This window comes from Siphateles boraxobius, unplaced genomic scaffold (genome assembly GCF_051911475.1).
Source record: "Siphateles boraxobius isolate OS27281-9 unplaced genomic scaffold, OSU_SipBor_1 54, whole genome shotgun sequence".
In the NCBI taxonomy this organism is placed as follows: Eukaryota; Metazoa; Chordata; class Actinopteri; order Cypriniformes; family Leuciscidae; genus Siphateles; species Siphateles boraxobius.
The window spans coordinates 3,328,950-3,352,500 of NW_027509180.1; the positions used below are offsets into that span (position 1 = coordinate 3,328,950).

Consider the following 23,551-nt stretch of genomic DNA (forward strand, 5'->3'; position numbering starts at 1 on the left):
TTCTCTATTAGTATAAGTACAATAAATTGGATTAAATCTTTTCTTAGTGCAAGGCAACAGTGTGTATCAATAAATAATGTATCATCTCCCTTACAAGCATGCACTATGGGTGTGCCTCAGGGCTCTATATTAGGGCCCTTGTTGTTTTCTCTTTATATTAATGATTTTCCGTCTGTGTGTATTAATGCTAAAATGATAATGTATGCTGATGACACAGTGGTGTATATTCATGGCAAAACTGTTATGGATGTTGCTCGAAAGTTAACTGAGGAAATGAAAAATATCTCCATTTGGCTAAAAAAATCTCACTTAACTTTGAATGTTGACAAAACAGTTTCTATGTTTTTCACAAACCGCCGCAAGTCCTCGCTATGTAAAACTGAACCAAAAATTATTATTGAGGGTCAGGAAATTTCAAGGGTTGACCAAATTAAATATTTAGGAGTCATTCTTGACCCAAATTTAAATTTTAAAAAACATATTAAAAAGATAACCAACACGTTGAAAATGAACATAGCACATTTTAGATATATTAGGAACTCTTTGACCATAGATGCATCTAATTTATATCTGAATGCGATGATAATTCCGCACTTTCGATACTGCATGACGAGTTGGTCACAAGCATGTAAAACAGCACTAAGGTCCCTGGAATCATTGTACAAAAGATCTCTTAAGATTCATGACAAGAAATCTAGGTTGTTTCATCATTGTCATATTCTTAAAAAACATAGTATAGAGTCACTCGATCCACTGTCCGGGGCGAGTGTAGGATTCCTCAGTGTAAAACAGCATTCGGCAGCTCAGCTTTCTCATGTGTGGCCATCAGACAATGGAATCAGTTGCCAACGGAGCTGACCACGTGTACATTTTAGCACTTTTTCAGATCGGGCCAAAAAATGGCTTCTTTTAAAACAAACATGCTTGCATAATGTATTGTAATTGACGTGTATGTGAGAGGGTATTTGTAAATGAATGTTGAAGAATGAATGAAGGGTGTGACTCTTTTTCTTCTTCTTTTATTGTGTTTTTTGTGCTGTTTTTGAGAGGAATGATTTTATTAATATGTGTATCTGTTGACATCAGCCTGCCCAGGGACTACAGGTGAAAATTAGCACAAGTGCTATAACCTGGTAAAATGCATCTCTCCTCTTAAGGTTAATGTATATTTTGCATTGTCCCTGTTTAAAAATAAATAAAGGGAAAAAAAAAAATATATATATATATATATATTATTAACAATGTTAACAAATAATAAAAAGTTACAGAATAAACAGTTGCAAACATACACACACACACACACACACACACACACATATATATATATATATATATATATATATATATATATATATAAAAAAAAATATATATATATATATATATATATATAGCACAGATCTTTAAAGAGAGAAGGAGATGTGACCCTAATTACAGCTTCCATGTCACCCAACAGATGTAACTATAGCCTGTATGTCTGACAGCACAGCTAACATGAACAGCTAACGTTAATGGTAAAACTAAATCTAGTTGTTTCCATGATAAACCAGCCTTATGGCATAAGTAATGTTTTCCAACTTCTAATCATTTATTGTGCATGCTACCTTATATTTACCAGTTATTATTTTACTTTAATACAATTGAGATATGTCATGCATGGGATTGGTACCATAGGGTTTAACCAAAATCTAAATGTAGATATCAGCAATTTTATTTTGCATTAAGTTAGCAAACACTTGCCAGTCTGTTAACATTAATATTTGTAGCAAAATAATTATTTTGCTAAATAGTAGCAAAATAATTTGCTACTATTTGGTAGCAAATCTATTCATGATTCCATGGTAAACCAGAGATATTGCATTAGTTGTTTTCAAGATTCTTGTCATTTATTGTACATATGCTACCTTATATTTTTAAGTTTTCAGCTCAGCAACCTCGGTTTTGCATATTCTAAGCTAGCTAGCTCTGGCTGCTACATTCCCAGTGTTAGCAAACGTTAGTCTGTTAACATATTTGCAAGCCTCCTCCAAGCACAGACGTCACACTTTAAATCCTACCTGTTGCCTTTCGCCATCCACTTATTTAGCTGCTGTCGGATCCCTTGACATGCCATCTCATTTTCCCTCTTTCTTTTTCTATTTTTAGCCCCCGACAGCTTTTTTGCTTTATTCATAATATGGCGGCAAAACAATGCCAATAATAACCGAGCGCATTTTCCGGAAGTCAGTTGTGATTGGACGCCTGTCCAATGACTCGTCATTCACTTGATTTGAGACATCACTTAATTTGTTTTTTATTGTGGTTTATTAATGTGTAATGTGATTTAATGCATTGTTAATGTAGAATATATTCTTACCAGATACTTTATTAACAGAAAGTCTTTCTAGTGATTGCTTAAGAGATATTTACAGACTGTAACGACGCATTTCCATGGTCATTAGCATTGTAAATCGACTGCTCCAGCGTGATCAAGCCCAAGCGCGCAGAGCAGAGAATGTGCCCATCAATATATGAAATGAGTCGACCGTAACCAGAAATGCACGGGCAAGCTGTCTTTAAAAAGACGTGCAGCGTGCAAGCTCTTTTGTGAGAGGAGAAAAAACTCTGCGATGTTGAATCGAGCAGGGAGAAACACACTCACTGGCAGATCACTGCACAGATCAGCAGGCAGTGTGAACTCACTGCAGATCGCCGTCACACCAACACCGGAGAGAGGCTCGTCTCGTAGAATGAAGTCAGAAATGGCTGTGGAGTGAAGAGACACTCTTGGCTCCGAAGCGAAGAAACATATCTGCATGTTGCCGGCGTCCTCCTTTTTATACCCACGAGGTGGGGCGGAGATACGCTATGCAAATTCCGCAGACCCATGGCATTTCTTTGCCATTGGCTCGTTTTGTAATACTCGAAGTCGATAGGTGTTCTAAGCGAAACCCCATTCGCCGTCATCCGACGTAACTCGGAGTGACAACGAAAGGGAACTGTATTATTTTCTCTAATGGTGAAGGTATGAAACTGTATTATTTCCTCTAATGGTGAAGAAATGAAACTGTATTATTGTATGTTCCAGATCTTCTCCGTGTTGTTCCTGTGTATGTGTTTGGATCAGTCGGTGTAGTTTTACTGAACGCTGTTGCTCTGATGACTGAACTGATTCTGAAAACAGGCGAGAACACTTCAACATCACTTATATTATATCTGAGCTTTCTGGTAAAAACACACACATTATATTGTTCTTCTCATCCTCAGTTAATGGTGAAGGTGCCGTTGGAGATATGAGGATCATCGTCTTTTCCTCTGAATTCATCTTCACTTTATTTCTCATGATTTTACTGGTATTTGAACCCTGTGAGTATAACCTCAACTTAAAGACAATTACATTAATACATTCACTTCAGGTGTTTTGGTGCCTCTCGTATTTATTTAAGGGATTTTCATTTAAAAACATATGTGACCAATAGTAATGAATGAGTTTTGTGTTGTGATGATTGATGAATCTCACACGTGTGTTTATTGACTGTTTGATTAAACAGGTTTATTTAATTTTTCTTTGTTAAATCAGGACTCCTCTATTATACAGTCTGAAGTGTTTTGAATCTGAATAATCCTGTAAATCTCTTTTCCTCCTCCGTCTCTGAACTCACAGGGATCAAACCGTGTCTACAGTCATGTCAGGTTAGTATTTCATATTTAACTTTAAATAAAATTATATTTTCTATATTGAAACCCATTTTGTGAATTGTCCTCTTTATGTTATGACTTTGAGCCGGGTCGTAACATGAATTAGATATTATTAATTCAGCTGCGGTTTCACTTCATGTTAAAGGTGCACTCAGTGATTTTATATTCATGTTTCTCTGGCGCGTATGAGACTGAAGTCTTTATACAGACACACATGAGCCAAGAGAGAAATAAAACTGATTCTTCCCGACTCTACATGATTTATATCAGATTCAAGTTCTTTCCTCTAAATGTGGACAGAATGACTGACTGCACCTTTAAATAACTGTGTAAAAAACAGAAAAACATTAGTGAAGATCTGTGTATATTAATGCATTAGTGAAGATCTGTGTATATTAATGCATTAGTGAAGATCTGTGTATATTAATGCATTAGTGAAGATCTGTGTATATTAATGCATTAGTGAAGATATGTGTATATTAATGCATTAGTGAAGATCTGTGTATATTAATGCATTAGTGAAGATCTGTGTGTATTAATGCATTAGTGAAGATCTGTGTATATTAATGCATTAGTGAAGATCTGTGTGTATTAATGCATTAGTGAAGATATGTGTGTATTAATGCATTAGTGAAGATCTGTGTGTATTAATGCATTAGTGAAGATATGTGTATATTAATGCATTAGTGTAGATCTGTGTATATTAATGCATTAGTGAAGATCTGTGTATATTAATGCATTAGTGAAGATCTGTGTATATTAATGCATTAGTGAAGATCTGTGTATATTAATGCATTAGTGAAGATCTGTGTATATTAATGCATTAGTGAAGATCTGTGTATATTAATGCATTAGTGTAGATCTGTGTATATTAATGCATTAGTGAAGATCTGTGTATATTAATGCATTAGTGAAGATCTGTGTATATTAATGCATTAGTGAAGATATGTGTGTATTAATGCATTAGTGAAGATCTGTGTGTATTAATGCATTAGTGAAGATATGTGTATATTAATGCATTAGTGTAGATCTGTGTATATTAATGCATTAGTGAAGATCTGTGTATATTAATGCATTAGTGAAGATCTGTGTATATTAATGCATTAGTGAAGATCTGTGTATATTAATGCATTAGTGAAGATCTGTGTATATTAATGCATTAGTGAAGATCTGTGTATATTAATGCATTAGTGTAGATCTGTGTATATTAATGCATTAGTGAAGATCTGTGTATATTAATGCATTAGTGAAGATCTGTGTATATTAATGCATTAGTGTAGATATGTGTATATTAATGCATTAGTGAAGATCTGTGTATATTAATGCATTAGTGAAGATCTGTGTGTATTAATGCATTAGTGAAGATATGTGTATATTAATGCATTAGTGTAGATCTGTGTATATTAATGCATTAGTGAAGATCTGTGTATATTAATGCATTAGTGTAGATCTGTGTATATTAATGCATTAGTGAAGATATGTGTATATTAATGCATTAGTGAAGATATGTGTATATTAATGCATTAGTGAAGATCTGTGTATATTAATGCATTAGTGTAGATCTGTGTATATTAATGCATTAGTGTAGATCTGTGTATATTAATGCATTAGTGAAGATCTGTGTATATTAATGCATTAGTGAAGAACTGTGTATATTAATGCATTAGTGAAGATATGTGTTTATTAATGCATTAGTGAAGATCTGTGTATATTAATGCATTAGTGAAGATATGTGTTTATTAATGCATTAGTGAAGATCTGTGTATATTAATGCATTAGTGAAGAACTGTGTATATTAATGCATTAGTGAAGATCTGTGTATATTAATGCATTAGTGAAGATCTGTGTGTATTAATGGATTAGTGAAGATCTGTGTATATTAATGCATTAGTGAAGATCTGTGTATATTAATGCATTAGTGTAGATCTGTGTATATTAATGCATTAGTGTAGATCTGTGTATATTAATGCATTAGTGAAGAACTGTGTATATTAATGCATTAGTGAAGATCTGTGTATATTAATGCATTAGTGAAGATCTGTGTATATTAATGCATTAGTGAAGATCTGTGTGTATTAATGCATTAGTGAAGATCTGTGTATATTAATGCATTAGTGAAGATGTGTGTGTAAATGAAGTGTCTTGTCTTGAACACAGAAGGCAATAAAGTCTCGTCGAGCTCGAGCCGCTGGATCTCAGAATCAGGAATCTCAGGTTAGCGTCAGAATCATTGTGGATTTGAACACTTTTCTCCAGAGATGTTGTGTAGATCATCAGTGTTTCTCATTCCTCCTGGAGAACATCAGCACTTTCCTTTATTTCATTTCAGACCATTTCAGATAATTGAGCCTGTAAAACCTGTAATGTCAGTAATACCACATCTTGATCGTCTGCTCTTCAACTTCAACTTAAAAACAGCAAATGCTTTTATGTTGTAAAGCTGTGAAGTGTTTTCTATGAGGATTGAGAAACACTGCTGTGATACTGTTGAAAATACATGTTAAAACATTCTCTCTTATTCTGAACACAGAATGCAGCAGGTCCGGATGAAACTACAGCTAGTGGATCACACCAGAACCAGTACCAGAACCAGTACCAGAACCAGATCCAGAACCAGAACCAGAACCAGAACCAGAACCAGATCCAGAACCAGAACCAGATTCAGATTCAGATCCAGAACCAGAACCAGAACCAGGACCAGGACCAGATCCAGATCCAGAACCAGAACCAGATCCAGAACCCAGCAGAATTTCATGAGATGAAGCCTCTACTGAAGGAAGATCAGGGTCCTCATTTATAACCATTGTGTACGCACAAAACAGGCCCTGAACGAGGCGTACTCCACTTCCGACGCACAAGTTTTGATTTATAAAAACAAACTTGACGGGAAAATTTTCGCACCTGCACGCAAACTCTGACCCATGCGTACGAACGTTTTGGAGATGGAGCAGTTTGGCGACACCGACGGTGAGCTGGAGTTACATGTCTTTTTGGTCACTTTTAGACAGAAAATCTAAAGAAAATTATACATATACAGAAAGATAATACAAATATAATTTCACTCACCAAGCCTATCACATGAAGCAAACATCCATCCCTTTCTTAAATGTCCGCGCCAGCGAGTGCGTTGGGACGTGTAGTGAAACTGACGCATAGCATAACGCATCTAAAACCGTAAATCTTCATTATAAGTCCTAATCATAAATACAGTTCATGTTCACAATAACAGTTTAAATAAATAAAAGAATGATTTAAACTTTGTTTTACTTCTGATGTAAACATTTAGATTAAATAATTACATGAAATCATTACTGAGAAGCTACAACATTTTTTATATTCAATAAATAGAAATATTTGTTGTGGATGCAATGCTTTCGAACACTTTTCCTCTGGCGTGCTGTGTTTTAATGTTTAACTACATAGATAATTGCTTATCATGATAATAGCAGATTGTCTGAGAAAATAGTTTTGTGCAAATAATGCACAACAAGGTCTATCTGTTTCCATTAAAAACTTAAATCAATTAAAAATACTCCTTGGCCAGTGGAAAAGATTGAGAAAAACTTTCTCTGAATTGTATTTTACACTATTTGATTTATTTATTCAAAAACAAGGCAAGGATAGGCTACTTTATTTTTATTTATGTAACTAATGTGACAGTACATCCGCATTTCATATTTTCCTAATGTCTTGTACCGTTAAACATGTTATCACATGGATATGCAAATGATATGCAGATGAGGATATGCATAGTAAAACTAGGCGTTGTAAGCTCCATATATGGTTGTTTCGGGAAGGAGACGCACAATCTTCCGCTGACTGGGATTTATAAAGTGAATTCTGCGCAGGTTCTGGCGTACGTATGGTTTTATAAGTCTGAATATTTTTTTGCGTATGCCATTTTTGGCTTTCTGGCGCACGTACACTTTTAGTAAGGATCCTACGCACAGTTTTATAAATGAGGCCCCAGGACACTAGTAGGAGTAAATCTCAGCTGGATTCAGTAGTGTCACAAGCATAATCAACAGTCAGAGAAAAACACTCCTGAGAAACTTCTGACTGATTTAAGAGCTCAATCTCATTCTGCATTGTTACTGAGACCGTTTTCTTCTAATGTACGTTTTCTTGGTTTTGTGAATAGCTGTAAATATATGCAGGATGTTTAACTGTCATTGCACTTGTTCTTTGTATTCATGTAACAGTGATTTGCTTTTATAACTAATTCTAGCTGTTAACCAACTTCAACAGGACAGATTAAACTTGATCTTAAACTCCATCAAGATCATTAACAGAGAGAGAAATCAGTGTTATATTTAACTTTGACCTGATGGATTGAGGATTGAGTCTCAGGATCACAGTTCAGGATCATGAAGTCAGTAAATGTTCAGTTGTGTGTCTCTTACTCACACCAGAAACACTGAGACTGAATGTTCAATCCTTCAGACGGCAGCTCAGATCCTTCATGTAATATCAAAACTCCTGCTTATTTACGATTCAAGGGTGAATAAAGAACTGTCTCTCTGAATAAATATAGCGTTTTCTTTACTTAAGAAACACTTTATACAGTATATAAAGGGTAATCTTTTATGTGTTTGAGGAGCAGAGAAGAGCGTGTTGCATTTGTTATCGATGTTGTTAGTGTTTATGTGTCACAGGTTGAACCAGTACTTTTTTGTTTTTAATTGGAAGAGACATTAGGGCCTTACTGTGTGTGGTGTATCATGTGTGATGGTGTTTACTGTGTGCATGAACATATTTCCACTCTGAATGGTAGTGGTTATTCACTGTGCGGTTTATTCATTGTGTGCGGTTATTCACTACCAAATTTGTAGTGGGTTTTGTTGTGGCTACTACTTAATCTGCCCTACTTGACTCTTTTTAGACATCCGTTCATGGACAAACCTGGCATCCTGCTTCCTGTTCACTACTATGCCCATATTTGGACTGTGCTTCCTACCCTACTAATGTGATGAAATTAGTTTATTATAACTCGTTATAATGCTCCACCTTTTTACCCATATTTGGGCGATACTTCCTGTCATTGAGTAATTTTATTATTGCCTCTGCTTTGATGCTGATGATTTCAATTACCAACTAATTGTTTACCGGCTGGCCATGCTTGGGTTGAAGGAAGATAAAAACTGGTCCTTTGGAAGAAAAAGAGGTCTTGCTTGGTGGTGGTTGATCGGCTGCCATTGTGGTCAATGCATGCTCCTGCTCTGTAACTGTTAAGCCCAGGTTCCCAGGCCTCGCTGTTTGAACACCGGTATACTGCAGTTGGATTTCCTCAACGCTCGCTATTGTTGCCTGAAGGGCCGTAACTATATTTTTCTACCACACAGTGTGAATGCGTGTTCCTCTGCTATCTGTGGTGTCGGTGTTCACTGTGGTTGCTTGTTCCTAGCCTCAGCAATACCCATCCTGTGGTTCCAGTGTCTGGCGTGGTCCTGAAGACTGTGTGGCTACCCTTGAACCCTCCTCAACGCTCGCTATTGTTGCCTGAAGGGCCGTAACTATATTTTTTTTACCACACAGTGTGAATGCGTGTTCTTCTGCTATCTGTGGTTTCGGTGTTCATTGTGGTTGCTTGTTCCTAGCCTCAGCAATATCCATCCTGTGGTTCCAGTGCCTGGCGTGGTTCTGAAGACAGTGTGGCTACCCTTGAACCCCCCTCAACGCTCACTATTGTTGCCTGAAGGGCCGTAACTATATTTTTTTTACCACACAGTGTGAATGTGTGTTATTCTGCTACTGGTGGTGTTGGTGTTCATTGTGGTTGCTTGCTTTTAGCCTTGGCAATACCCATCCTGTGGTTCTGGCGTTGTCTCGAAGACTGAGTGGCTATCTTCGAACCTCCCTCGACGCTCGCTGCTTGCTGCCTGGAGGACCGTAACTTTTTCCTGTGGGTCTGACGACTACCGTGACCCTCCGGACGCGTCCGTTTGACTGTTTTGAGGGAGGACAGCTGGAGCAAACCACTGAGAAGCTACCCAGTCACTGAATCTTAACCTCTCTCAAAAGGATTTCAGAGACTTGATTTTAGTGAACTTTTTCTCCTACTTATTAGTGTTTCTATTTTATGCTTGCTGGCCCATCAATGAAGTGTATTTTTTTGTATGCAACCTCGACTGTCTGTTGGGTTTCTGTGGCTGGGACCTGAGTTTATAATTTAACGTTGGTCACTAGGTGACATATGCACGTGATCCTGAAGATTCGCCACCTCAGTCTCATGCTTTTGAGGAGCTCGTTGAGGTTGTAACGAGAGCTGTCGAAAGATTACACATCGATTGGCCGGCAGATAAGCAGGACATTCGTTCAAAAAATAAACTAGACGAACGCTTCCTGCCCTCTCGTTCACAATCTCAACGCCTGAGTCTTCCATTTTTTCCCGATCTCCACACTGAGGTGTCGAGATCATGGAAGAAACCTGTGTCATATAGAGTGTACAGTGCACAATCACTACACTACTCTTCTATTTCACAATATAAAGAGCACGGATATGGGGAAATGCCGAAGGTAGAAGAGACGCTCGCGAGCTATCTCTCCCCTGAATCTGCATCTTCCCTTAAAGGAAGATGAATGAGGAATGAATGAGGAATCACCAAATTTGATGAATGTGATCAAACAGACTGAATCAGCCTGTAGCTAACACTGATGCTAACTGGGGCTCAAGGTCGAGCAGACAGCGGCACTCAGCTCAGAGCGCAGCCGGGCCCAGGACTCTGATAGAGGACTGATTACTCCATAATCAGAAAGATTAATAGCAGGGATACAACAACATGCTGCCTTCCACAAGCAACAACTTCTGATGTAAACAGGGAACTTCAGAACATTCTGATGAAACATAAGACTGCAAATCGACTCATTATTCATGTGGGGAAGAATGATATTCATAGAGAACAGTCAGAACTCCTTAAGAAGGATTTCAATTAACTTTTTGAAACACTTAAAAGACTGAAAGTTCAAACATCCATCAGTGGACCACTCCCAGCAAGAGGAACAAACAGGTTTTCACGGTTGCTTGGGCTTAATACATGGCTGCAAAAAACCTGCAATATAAAAGGAGTGAACTTTATTGACAACTTCAATCTTTTCTGGAGTCAGAGGCAACTGTTTCAACAGAATGGCCACCACCCAAACAAACTTGGTTCAAGAGTGCTAAAGGACAATATCTACTTCTCCCTCCGTCATCCTTCTGCAATGTGTGCCAATCCACTCAACCTGAATGGCACACACACACACCTGGATACAGTATGAGTGACCACAGGATTTCACTTCAGCACCTGAATGGACATGCGGTTGACACATCACACAAGGACAGTGATAACACCACTCAGCCACAACAACCTCTGCTCACGGACACAATCTCAGCTGAGCCCTGCCCACAGAGCTCACCACAGACAGACTGTGACATACCAGCACTGCTCCAAGATACAGCACCCAAGGACGACTTTCTGGAAAACAGCCAGGGAAACCAGGACAGCATATTACAGCCTCCAATAACACCAGAGCAACAATTCCTCTCACCGGAAACGTTATCACTCTCTCCAGCATCTCCACTTCTGTGCTTCTCAGAGAAAATGGAACAACTGGTGCATGCTGGAACTAGACTATCCCACTCTTTTGCTGCGAGCCCCCAGATACCAACCAAAAAACGCCAGGCCCCACAACCACCAAAGCCTACGGGCCCAGCTCGCCCTCTCCCTCCCCCTGTGAGAGCTCTTCGGCCTCTGCCACAGCGCCAGGGCCCACACCCTCCTCCAGCGGCTCGAGGTGAACCAAAAACAACTGATACCAGCTCTCAGTGATATGTGTCGGGTCCCCTCTATGATAACAATAACTTTCTCAAATGTTTACAGAACAAGCGGGAACCCAGTGTGCCTGTATCTTTTTCTATTGCTGTTCGATTACATGATAGAAAGTCTAAGGCCTTCAAAAGCCGTACAGCAAACCCATCTAATCTGGTGCCTATTACACGACATACCAAGATTGCTGTGGGGACAAAAAGTAAGACTGTTAAGTTAGCACTTTTAAACATCCGTTCACTTAAAAATAAATCACTTTTAGTCAACGACTTAATAACCATATACAACCTGGATTTTATGTTGCTAAATGAAACTTGGCTAGAAGAAAGTTGCAGTGCAACAGTCCTCAATGAAACAGCCCCTCCTAACTTTACCCACTAAACAACATGATGTCCAAAAGACGTCTTTTCAACGTCTTTGTCACAAAAGTCGGACGTCGAAAAGACGTCCACTGAGGAGCCAGAATGAAAGTTTTTATGACGTCTTTTTTTGACGTGTTCTGCACGTCCGATATAGACGTTCATGGACCCTCTTCAGACAAGGTTAAAAACTAGTTCAAATGTGGCCATTGTGGAAATATTTTCAACATCGTTTATGGTCTCATTTAGACAATTTATACTGTTTCTGGACCAAATAAACACTCAGGATGCATTAAATTAAAACTCATGTTTATATCAATGTAATTTCCATACGTTGTTTAGATGAGGTTTAGATGTTGATGTTTCATTTTAAGTCACCATTGTGGTGATCAGTGTTTGCTTTAGTTGGGCTCTTGGTCCCAGTTCTTCTTACTTTAACTTTTCTTTGGCTGTTATAACTGTGTGTTTGTATAATGCTATTGTTATGGCAGGGAAAGCAAAGAAAAAGATAATATGTAATATCGGCTGTCATCAGCTCCTTGTTGATGATGACAAAATCAACACAAAGTGAGCATTTAATGTTGTGTTTAGACTTTTGTCTTTATATCTGGCATTTATAACCACCAATCTTGTGGAACTGCATTATTTGGACGAGTACCATTAAAATGATCACTTATTTGAAGGTGAATAAAAAAAGCATGTTTACACAATGTTTTGAGCAAGTGCATCAAGTAGTCACACACAGACATCAAGATTTTGCATATGATTCTCAACAACGGTGACAACCAAAACAAAAAAGCTTGGGAATCAAGGATGTTTTGTACTATGAAAGCTACCCATCATGCATTGCAGCATGAAGCTTTTTATTGTCACCATTGTTGTGAATCATACGCAAAATCTTGATGTCTGTGTGTGACTATATGGTACATTTTCTCATAACATTGTGTAAACATAATTTTTTATCCACCTTCAAGTAAGTGATCATTTTAATGGTACTGGTCCAAATAATGCAGTTCCACAAGATTGGTGGTTATAAATGCCAGATATAAAGACAACAGTCTAAACACAACTTTAAATGCTCACTTTGTGTTGATATTGTCATCATCAACAAGGAGCTGATATTACATTTTCTTGGCTTTCTCTCCAAAATAATAGTGTTATACAAACACACAGTTATAACAGCAAAAGAAAAGTTAAATTAAGAAGAACTGGGACCAAGAGCCCAACTAAAGCAAACACTGATCACCACAATGGTGACTTAAAATGAAACATCAACATCTAAACGTCATCTAAACAATGTAAGGAAATTACATTGATATAAACATGAGTTTTAATTTAATGCATCCTGAGTGTTTATTTGGTCCAGAAACAGTATAAATTGTCTAAATGAGACCATAAATGATGTTGAAAATATGTCCCCAATGGCCACATTTGAACTAGTTTTTAACCTTGTCCGAAGAGGGTCCATGAACGTCTAGATCGGACGTGCAGAACACGTCAAAAAAAGACGTAAGAAAGACTTTCATTCTGGCTCCTCAGTGGACGTCTTTTCAACGTCCGACTTTTATGACAAAGACGTTGAAAAGACGTCTTTTGTACATCATGTTGTTTAGTGGGTACTTTTATGAGTGTCTGCAGAGCTGTCAGAAGAGGCGGAGGTTTAGCTGCTCTTTATAAAGATTTCTATCAATGTAAGCAAATATCATTTGGGAATTACCCGTCTTTCGAATATCTGGGTATTGTGTTAAAAGGTGCTCCACGCATTTTACTTATCATTGTTTACAGGCCTCCAAAATACTCTCCAGCTTTTGCTGAGAACTTAACAGAACTGTTATCAACAATTTCCTCAGAGTTTGACTGCTTTGCCATTGCTGGAGATTTTAACATTCACATAGATAATGCAGAAAACAATATGGCAAAAGAAATCAAAACTGTTTTAAAAACTTTTGATCTGACTCAGCATGTACATGGACCCACACATAATCGTGGACACACTCTAGATTTACTTATCAGTAAGGGTCTTAACATTTCATCAATTGTTATTAAGGATGTAGCACTGTCTGATCATTTTTGTATTTTCTTTGATATATTGATCTCTCCTGCCATTGAAGCTAGATATGTGTCTGTCAAGAAGAGATGCTTAAATGAGAACACTAGTGTACTATTTATGAAGGCTATATCTTTAACACCAAGCATATCTGCTGACTCTGTTGATTTTCTCCTTGATTCTTTTAACTCAAAAGTTAAGAGTGTAATTGATGATATTGCTCCTGTGAAAGTCAGGAAGAAAAGTGGCAGACAAAAAGCACCTTGGAGAAACTCAACAGCAGTGCAAAATATGAAAAGACAATGCAGAAAAGCAGAGTGCATGTGGCGGAAGACAAAACTTGTAGTCCATTATAACATCTACAAAGACAGCATCCATGCTTTCAATAAGGAACTAAGCAAAGCTAGACAGACTTTCTTCTCGAATATTATAAACAGCAATATAAACAACACACGCACTCTTTTTGCTACTGTAGAGAGACTGACAAACCCCCCAAGCCAGATTCCCAGTGAAATGCTCTCAGTGAGAAAGTGCAGTGAGTTTGCTTCTTTCTTCTCTGAGAAAATCAATAATATCAGAAAGGTGATCCGCTCATCCTTGAGTTGCGCTGGTGTCAGGCAGATCAGACAACAGCCTGAGAAAGTAGCCACTATGTCTGATTTCGAAGAAATTGATGGCAAAATTTTGGAAGAAACCGTACAGCACCTAAAAACATCAACCTGCGCTCTTGACGCACTTCCCACATCTTTTTTCAAAAATGTGTTACACAGCTTAGAAGCAGATCTCCTAGAAGTGGTAAATGCCTCACTTCTCTCTGGGAGTTTTCCGACCTCCCTGAAAACTGCTGTTGTCAAGCCCCTCCTGAAAAAGAGCAATCTGGATAAGACAATATTAAACAACTATAGACCGATCTCAAATCTTCCTTTCATAGGCAAGATCATTGAAAAAGTTGTGTTCAATCAGCTGAACAAATTCTTAAGCTCGAATGGATACTTTGACCATTTTCAATCTGGTTTCCGACCGCACCATAGTACAGAGACCGCGCTCATAAAAATAATAAATGATATTCGCTTAAATACTGATACAGGCAAATTATCAGTGCTGGTACTACTTGACCTCAGTGCTGCATTTGACACTGTTGATCACAAAATACTTCTTGACAGGCTGGAAAACTGGGTCGGGCTTTCTGGGATATTCCTAAAATGGTTCAGGTCATACTTAGGAGGCAGAGGTTATTATGTGAGTATTGGAGATCATAAGTCTGAGTGGACATCCATGACATGCGGAGCCCAGCAAGGCTCAATTCTTGCGCCACTCCTATTCAAACTGTACATGCTCCCAATGAGCCAAATAATGAGAAAGAACCAAATCGCTTACCACAGCTAAACAGACGACACACAGCTCTACTTAGCCCTATCGCCTAAGGATTACAGCCCCATTGACTCCCTTTGCCAATGCATTGATGAAGTAAACAATTGGATGTGCCAAAACTTTCTTCAGTTAAACAAAGACAAAACTGAAGTCATTGCGTTTGGAAACAAAGATGAAGTTCTCAAGGTGAACGCATACCTTCAGTCTAGGGGTCAAACAACTAAAAATCAAGTCAGGCATCTGGGTGTAACTCTAGAGTCAGACCTTAGTTTTAGTAGTCATGTCAAAGCAATAACTAAATCAGCATACTATCACCTGAAAAATATTGCAAGAGTTAGATGCTTTGTTTCCAGTCAAGACTTAGAAAAACTTGTGCATGCTTTCATCACCAGTAGGGTGGATTATTGTAATGGACTTCTCACTGGCCTTCCCAAAAAGACCATAAGACAGTTGCAGCTCATACAGAACGCTGCTGCTAGGATTCTGAGCAGAACCAGAAAATATGAACACATCACACCAGTCCTCAGGTCTTTACACTGGCTGCCAGTTACATTTAGGATTGATTTTAAAGTATTATTACTGGTATATAAATCATTCAATGGCCTAGGACCTCAATACATTGCAGATATGCTCAGTGAATATAAACCCAACAGATCACTCAGATCATTAGGATCACATCAGCTAGAAATACCAAGGGTTCACTCTAAGCATGGCGAGTCTGCTTTTAGCTACTATGCCAGCCGCAGCTGGAACCAGCTTCCAGAAGAGATCAGATGTGCTCCTACAGTAGTCACATTCAAATCCAGACTCAAAACACATCTGTTTAGCTGTGCATTTAGTGAATGAGCACTGTACCACTGTTCGTCCGACTGTTTGCACTGTATTTTATTTTATGTTTTAATTATTCTGATTTCATTTGATTATTTCTGTATTTTATCTTTTATTCTAAACTGTTTTAATTATTCTGATTTCTTTTGATTATTTTAATTTCTTCTATGTAAAGCACTCTGAATTACCATTGTGTATGAAATGTGCTATATAAATAAACTTGCCTTGCCTTGCCTTGCCTTTTTAAAATCCACCCTCACTCAGGAATTGCATGAAAAAGATAAATCCTTTGAAGAAAGAAAACCAAACAACTCAAAATAAACAACTAAATCATTCAACAAAATATGACCAATTAATAAAAACCGAGGCAATCTTTAAAACACCCATTTTACACTCAGGCCGCTCAAGAAGCTTGTTTCCGCCACTAAATAAATAATAATAATAATAATTGCGACTTTTATCTCACAATTCTGACTTTTTATCTCGCAATTCTGACTTTATTTCTCAGAATTGCTTGTCAAAAAGTCAGAATTGTGTGATATAAGGTCAGAATTGTGTGATATAAAGTCAGAATTGCGTGATATAAAGTCAGAATTGCGTGATCTAAAGTCAGAATTGCGTGATCTAAAGTCAGAATTGCGTGATCTAAAGTCAGAATTGCGTGATCTAAAGTCAGAATTGCGTGATCTAAAGTCAGAATTGCGTGATCTAAAGTCAGAATTGCGTGATCTAAAGTCAGAATTGTGTGATATAAAGTCAGAATTGCGTGATATAAAGTCAGAATTGTGTGATTATAAAGTCAGAATTGTGTGATCTAAAGTCAGAATTGCGTGATATAAAGTCAGAATTGCGTGATATAAAGTCAGAATTGCGTGATATAAAGTCAGAATTGCGTGATCTAAAGTCAGAATTGCGTGATCTAAAGTCAGAATTGCGTGATCTAAAGTCAGAATTGCGTGATATAAAGTCAGAATTGCGTGATATAAAGTCAGAATTGCGTGATATAAAGTCAGAATTGCGTGATATAAAGTCAGTATTGCGTGATATAAAGTCAGAATTGCGTGATATAAAGTCAGAATTGCGTGATCTAAAGTCAGAATTGCGTGATCTAAAGTCAGAATTGCGTGATCTAAAGTCAGAATTGCGTGATCTAAAGTCAGAATTGCGTGATATAAAGTCAGAATTGTGTGATATAAAGTCAGAATTGCGTGATATAAAGTCAGAATTGTGTGATTATAAAGTCAGAATTGTGTGATCTAAAGTCAGAATTGCGTGATATAAAGTCAGAATTGCGTGATATAAAGTCAGAATTGCGTGATATAAAGTCAGAATTGCGTGATCTAAAGTCAGAATTGCGTGATCTAAAGTCAGAATTGCGTGATATAAAGTCAGAATTGTGTGATATAAAGTCAGAATTGCGTGATATAAAGTCAGAATTGCGTGATATAAAGTCAGAATTGCGTGATATAAAGTCAGAATTGCGTGATATAAAGTCAGAATTACGTGATAACCATCGGGGCTTCTGTTCATGCCAGCATTGCTATATCAACACTATATAGATAAAAAATTGCGCCAAAATTCAGAAATCTTTGGAAGATATCACTTAACATTTATTTAACCATAGCAAAAGTAAATTTCTTACTTATAATTGGTGTTTATTTAAAATTAGACAAATACGATATCATTTTAATTATTTAAATTATTTGATTTTTTTAGTTTACATTTGATAAACTATTATTTAACAGTTGATATGGTTCTTTAATGCTTCGCTAACTAGCAGAAGACACTCGCCGGGTTTAAATCACAGTTGCTCAGGCGGGGCATGTAGTCACACTGCGTTACAATGAGCCCCTATTAGAACTATTCTATTCTATTCTATTCTATTCTATACTTTTATAAATTTTATTGAGAAAAAGTGAGCAAAGACTGAGAGTCAATGTTCAGAAATTATTAATTATTATGTTTTGTACTATGTTGTATAGCTGTGTTTTCCGGTGTGTTCACTGTCAAACATTAAAAAAATTGTTCATTTTTATTAATTAAAAAATGCTATTATTTTATATGAAAAGGTTAATAGTATTTTATTGAGAAAATATTTTAGTTTGTCTTGTATATTTTTTGATTAGATCAGATTTTAGTCATATGGTCATGTTATAATGTAGGCAACTCCACCTATGGGGCATGTTGTCACAATTTCTTGTCACAATTTCAATATGTTTGACATTCAGTTTACATCAAATCAATGTCAAGGATTGGTTTTGACGTCAATTTGATTAGCATATTTGACCTGTTCCTTGACGTTGATTTTGACATAAATTTGATGTCTTTTTAACAACAATTGCCCACTGGGAAAGTCGTAATTGCGTGTTATAAAGTCAGAATTGTGCGATATTGTACAGGATTTTGTTTAGCAAAACAAAATTTGTGGGTTTGCTTATAGCCCCCCAGCTCAGCCGCCATGTGTTGGAGTTTACCCCGGTGAACGAGAGGGTCGTTTCCCTGCGCCTACGGGTCGGGGATAGGTCTCTCACTGTCGTGTGTGCCTACGGGCCAAACGGCAGTGCAGAGTACCCGGCCTTTTTGGGGTCTCTGGGAGGAGTGCTGGAAAGCGCTCCGACTGGGGACTCCGTCGTTCTACTGGGGGACTTCAACGCTCACGTGGGCAGCGACAGTGGCACCTGGAGGGGCGTGATTGGGAGGAACGGCCCCCCCGACCTGAACCCGAGCGGTGTTCAGTTATTGGACTTCTGTGCTAGTTACAGTTTGTCCATAACGAACACCATGTTCAAGCATAAGGGTGTCCACCAGTGCACGTGGCACCAGGACACCCTAGGTCGCAGGTCGATGATCGACTTTGTGGTCGTTTCATCTGACCTGCGGCCGTATGTCTTGGACACTCGGGTGAAGAGAGGAGCGGAGCTGTCAACTGATCACCACCTGGTGGTGAGTTGGATACGATGGCGGGGGAGGAGGCTGGACAGACTCGGCAGACCCAAGCGTACTGTAAGGGTTTGCTGGGAACGTTTGACCGAGTCTCCTGTCAGAGAGATCTTCAACTCCCACCTCCGGCAGAGCCACGACCGGATCCCGAGGGAGGCTGGAGATATTGAGTCTGAGTGGACCATGTTCTCCACCTCCATTGTCGAAGCGGCTGCTCGGAGCTGTGGCCGTAAGGTCTCCGGTGCCTGTCGAGGCGGCAATCCCCGAACCCGGTGGTGGACACCGGAAGTAAAGGATGCCGTCAAGCTGAAGAAGGAGTCCTATCGGGCCTGGTTGGCTTGTGGGACTCCTGAGGCAGCTGACAGGTACCAGCAGGCCAAGCGGACTGCAGCCCGGGTGGTTGTGGAGGCAAAAACTCGGGCCTGGGTGGAGTTCGGTGAGGCCATGGAGAAGGACTATCGGCTGGCCTCGAAGAGATTCTGGCAAACTGTCCGGCGCCTCAGGAGAGGGAAACAATGCCCTACCAACGCTGTTTACAGTGGAGGTGGGCAGCTGTTGACCTCAACTGGGGATGTCGTCGGACGGTGGAAGGAATACTTCGAGGATCTCCTCAATCCCGCCGTCACGTCTTCTATTGAGGAAGCAGAGGCTGAGGGCTCAGAGGTGGACTCGTCCATCACCCTAGCTGAGGTCACCGAGGTAGTCAAGGAACTCCTCGGTGGCAAGGCACCGGGGGTGGATGAGATCCGCCCTGAGTACCTCAAGTCTCTGGATGTTGTGGGGCTGTCTTGGTTGACACGCCTCTGCAGCATCGCGTGGCGGTCGGGGACAGTGCCTCTGGGATGGCAGACCGGGGTGGTGGTCCCTCTTTTTAAGAAGGGGGACCGGAGGGTGTGTTTCAACTACAGGGGGATCACACTTCTCAGCCTCCCTGGGAAAGTCTATGCCAGGGTACTGGAGAGGAGAATACGGCCGATAGTGGAACCTCGGATTCAGGAGGAACAGTGCGGTTTTCGTCCAGGCCGTGGAACACTGGACCAGCTCTATACTCTCTACAGGGTGCTGGAGGGTTCATGGGAGTTTGCCCAACCAGTCCACATGTGCTTTGTGGATTTGGAGAAGGCATTCGACTGTGTCCCTCGCGGCGGCCTGTGGAGGGTGCTCCGGGAGTATGGGGTCCGGGGTCCTTTGCTAAGGGCTGTCCGGTCCCTGTATGACCGAAGCAGGAGCTTGGTTCGCATTGCCGGTAGTAAGTCAGACTTCTTCCCGGTGCATGTTGGACTCCGGCAGGGCTGCCCTTTGTCGCCGGTTCTGTTCATAGTTTTTATGGACAGAATTTCTAGGCGCAGCCAGGGGCCGGAGGGTGTCAGGTTTGGGGACCACACGATTTTGTCTCTGCTTTTTGCGGATGATGTTGTCGTGTTGGCCCCTTCACACCAGGACCTTCAGCATGCACTGGGACGGTTTGCAGCCGAGTGTGAAGCGGCTGGGATGAAGATCAGCACCTCCAAATCCGAGGCCATGGTCCTCAGTCGGAAAAGGGTGGCTTGCTCACTTCAGGTTGGTGGAGAGATCCTTCCTCAAGTGGAGGAGTTTAAGTATCTTGGGATTTTGTTCTCGAGTGAGGGAAGGATGGAACGGGAGATTGAGAGACGGATCGGTGCAGCTTCTGCAGTAATGCGGTTGATGTACCGGTCTGTTGTGGTGAAGAAGGAGCTGAGCCGTAAGGCAAAGCTCTCGATTTACCGGTCAATCTACGTTCCTACTCTCACCTATGGTCATGAGCTTTGGGTCATGACCGAAAGGACAAGATCCCGGATACAGGCGGCCGAAATGAGCTTTCTCCGCAGGGTGGCTGGCCGATCCCTTAGAGATAGGGTGAGAAGCTCGGTCACTCGGGAGGAGCTCAGAGTAGAGCCGCTGCTCCTCCACATCGAGAGGGGTCAGCTGAGGTGGCTCGGGCATCTGTTCCGGATCGCCGGATGCCTCCTGGACGCCTTCCCGGGGAGGTGTTCCGGGCACGTCCCACTGGGAGGAGACCCCGGGGAAGACCTAGGACACGTTGGAGAGACTATGTCTCCCGGCTGGCCTGGGAACGCCTCCGTGTCCCCCCGGAAGAGCTGGAGGAAGTGTCCAGGGAGAGGGAAGTCTGGGCTTCTCTGCTCAGACTGCTGCCCCCGCGACCCGGCCCCGGATAAGCGGAGGAAGATGGATGGATTTTGTTTAGCAGTTTAATAAATGATTATTCGTCTTTTTTTATATTGTCAAACATAATTCCGTCTAAAGGTTGGAAGATAAGAAATGTACAATGTTTAGGGGAGAGCGGAGCGTTTCATGTCTAGCACAGTTATGTGGTTTTGTTTTAATAATTTAATCTAGTTTTGTTTAACTATAAATAAATGACTTCCGACATAACCCAGCGGGCACCTTGACGTCAATTTAACATCAATATGACATCAAACATTATGTCAAAATGACGTCATGAAATAGGTCAAAAATGAAAGTCATATTGACGTCAAAGTGTCGATGTCAATTTGATGTCAAGATTTTGACCTCTGCTGATGTCATTGAGTGATGATTGGCCAATATTGAAGACACCTGATGTTAACAAGCAGAATCACTGAAGGAGAAAATCACAATTTTAAGCCACCATTTTGGTGATCAATGTTGTCTTTAGTTGGGCTCTTGACCCTAAAGTTTTTAACTTTAGATTTTGTTTGGCTGCTGAAACTGAGTGGTGAACAGCCAGATGAACAAATAAAAGGAGATCTGATGGTGTTGGTTATGTTATGACATAATCATCATTTGACCTGTGTCACTGAACTCATTTAGAGTCTAATCTCTGATTGAGATTTATATTGGTAATTATAGCATCACGGTATTTTACAGTATATAATCCTGCATTTTTAATTTAATCCAAAGGATCTCCTAATAGTTGTTCTGATAAAACAAGTATGTATTTTAGGCACACACAGACATCTAGAATCAGTGTATGAATCTCAACAATGGTGACAAACAAAATATTCAATTAGGTAAAGGAAATTACTAAAACAAATCAGATCATAATTTATTCATACCGCAAAGCATGATGGGAGCCATGAATGAGTTTTGATTGGTGGCACCCAGAATGCACTGCAACTTATTATTGTCACCATTGTTGAGATTCACAGGCTGATTATTGATGTCAGTGTGTCTAAATAAAAAAATGTTTTAAAGTCTTCCAATCAGAACAGCTTTTACAAAATGTTTTGGATAATGTTGATAATTGTTTGCTATAGAATCACAGTGTTGCTGTAATTAACAATGCAAAGACACTCTATTTGACTCAAGTGATTTAGGTCAAGTGATGATTATGTCGAAACAAAACCAACACCACCTGATCACCTTTTCTCAATGTTCATCTGGCAGTGACATTAACATCAGCCAAACAAAATTGAAATATTAATAATTTAGGGGTCAAGAGCCCAACTAAAGCAAACACTGACCACCAAAATGGTGGCTTAAAATTGTTATTTTCGCCTTTGGAGATTCTGCTTGTTAACATCAGGTGTCTTCAATAATCACATCAGCAGAGGTCAAAATCTTGACATCAAATTGACATTGACACTTTGACGTCAATATGACTTTCATTTTTGACCTATTTTGCGACGTCATTTTGACATCATGTTTGATGTCATATTGATGTTAAATTGATGTCAAGGTGCCCGCTGGGAAGGCTATATCACGCAATTCTGACTTTATATCACGCATTTCTGACTTTATATCTCGCAACTCTGACATTATAACACGCAATTGTGATTTTATATCATGAAATTCTGACTTTATATCTCGCAATTCTGAAAAATAAAGGCAGAATTGTGAGATAAAAAGTCGCAATTACCTTTTTTATTTTTCATTCTGTGGCGGAAACAAGTTTCCAAAGGTTACCGGGGTTCTTGGGAGCGCTTTCAATCCGATTCTTTCTCAGCGCCGTATTTTTGTGGCATCTTCACCGCATGAGTTTGGTGCATCACTTAAAATTACACCGTGCTTGTAAATATATGCACAGTTCCCCAGTATTTATAGGCAACATTTTCGCTCTCTTGTTTTTCAGCAGGAGTTCAAATTAGACTAGCACTTAACCATGAACACAAAAGCCACAAAACACAAATGGCTTTTAACTGGATTATTTATTTAGCAAACATGTCACTATTTTCTTTCCATCGATCAATTTCTTACTTTCACATTTAAAAGATTTCATTAAGTTAACTCATACACTCTCAGAAAAAAAGGTAAATTTTTGTACCAAAGAAGGTACAAACCCTTGTCACTGGGGCGGTACCTTTTACTGGTACAAAACTGTACCTTAATATAAAGGAACAAATAATATTGTACCTTTATCAAAGATACAAATTTGATCCAAGGTACCGCCCCAGTGACAAGCCCCTTTGTACCTTAAAGGGATAGTTCACTTTGAAATTAATTTTTGATATGTTTTAGCTTACCTCGAGGGCATCCAAGATGTAGGTGTCTTTGTTTCCACAGTA

At 39.4% G+C, this 23,551-nt stretch overlaps 2 protein-coding genes across 2 annotated transcripts in view; one reads left to right on the forward strand and one right to left on the reverse strand.

Moving 5' to 3' along the window:
• LOC143714401 (uncharacterized) overlaps positions 1–8,204 on the forward strand; it is a 66,838-nt gene extending 58,634 nt beyond the window's left edge. Inside the window, exons 16-20 of the mRNA XM_077205511.1 lie at positions 3,065–3,160; positions 3,244–3,342; positions 3,641–3,669; positions 5,833–5,889; positions 6,206–8,204. Coding sequence (XP_077061626.1) covers positions 3,065–3,160; positions 3,244–3,342; positions 3,641–3,669; positions 5,833–5,889; positions 6,206–6,475 — 551 coding nt within the window. The 3' untranslated portion in view covers positions 6,476–8,204. The remainder of the gene's footprint in view (positions 1–3,064; positions 3,161–3,243; positions 3,343–3,640; positions 3,670–5,832; positions 5,890–6,205) is intronic.
• Positions 1–23,551, reverse strand: part of LOC143714406 (uncharacterized) — a 297,700-nt gene that overhangs the window by 178,072 nt on the left and 96,077 nt on the right. The window lies entirely within an intron of this gene.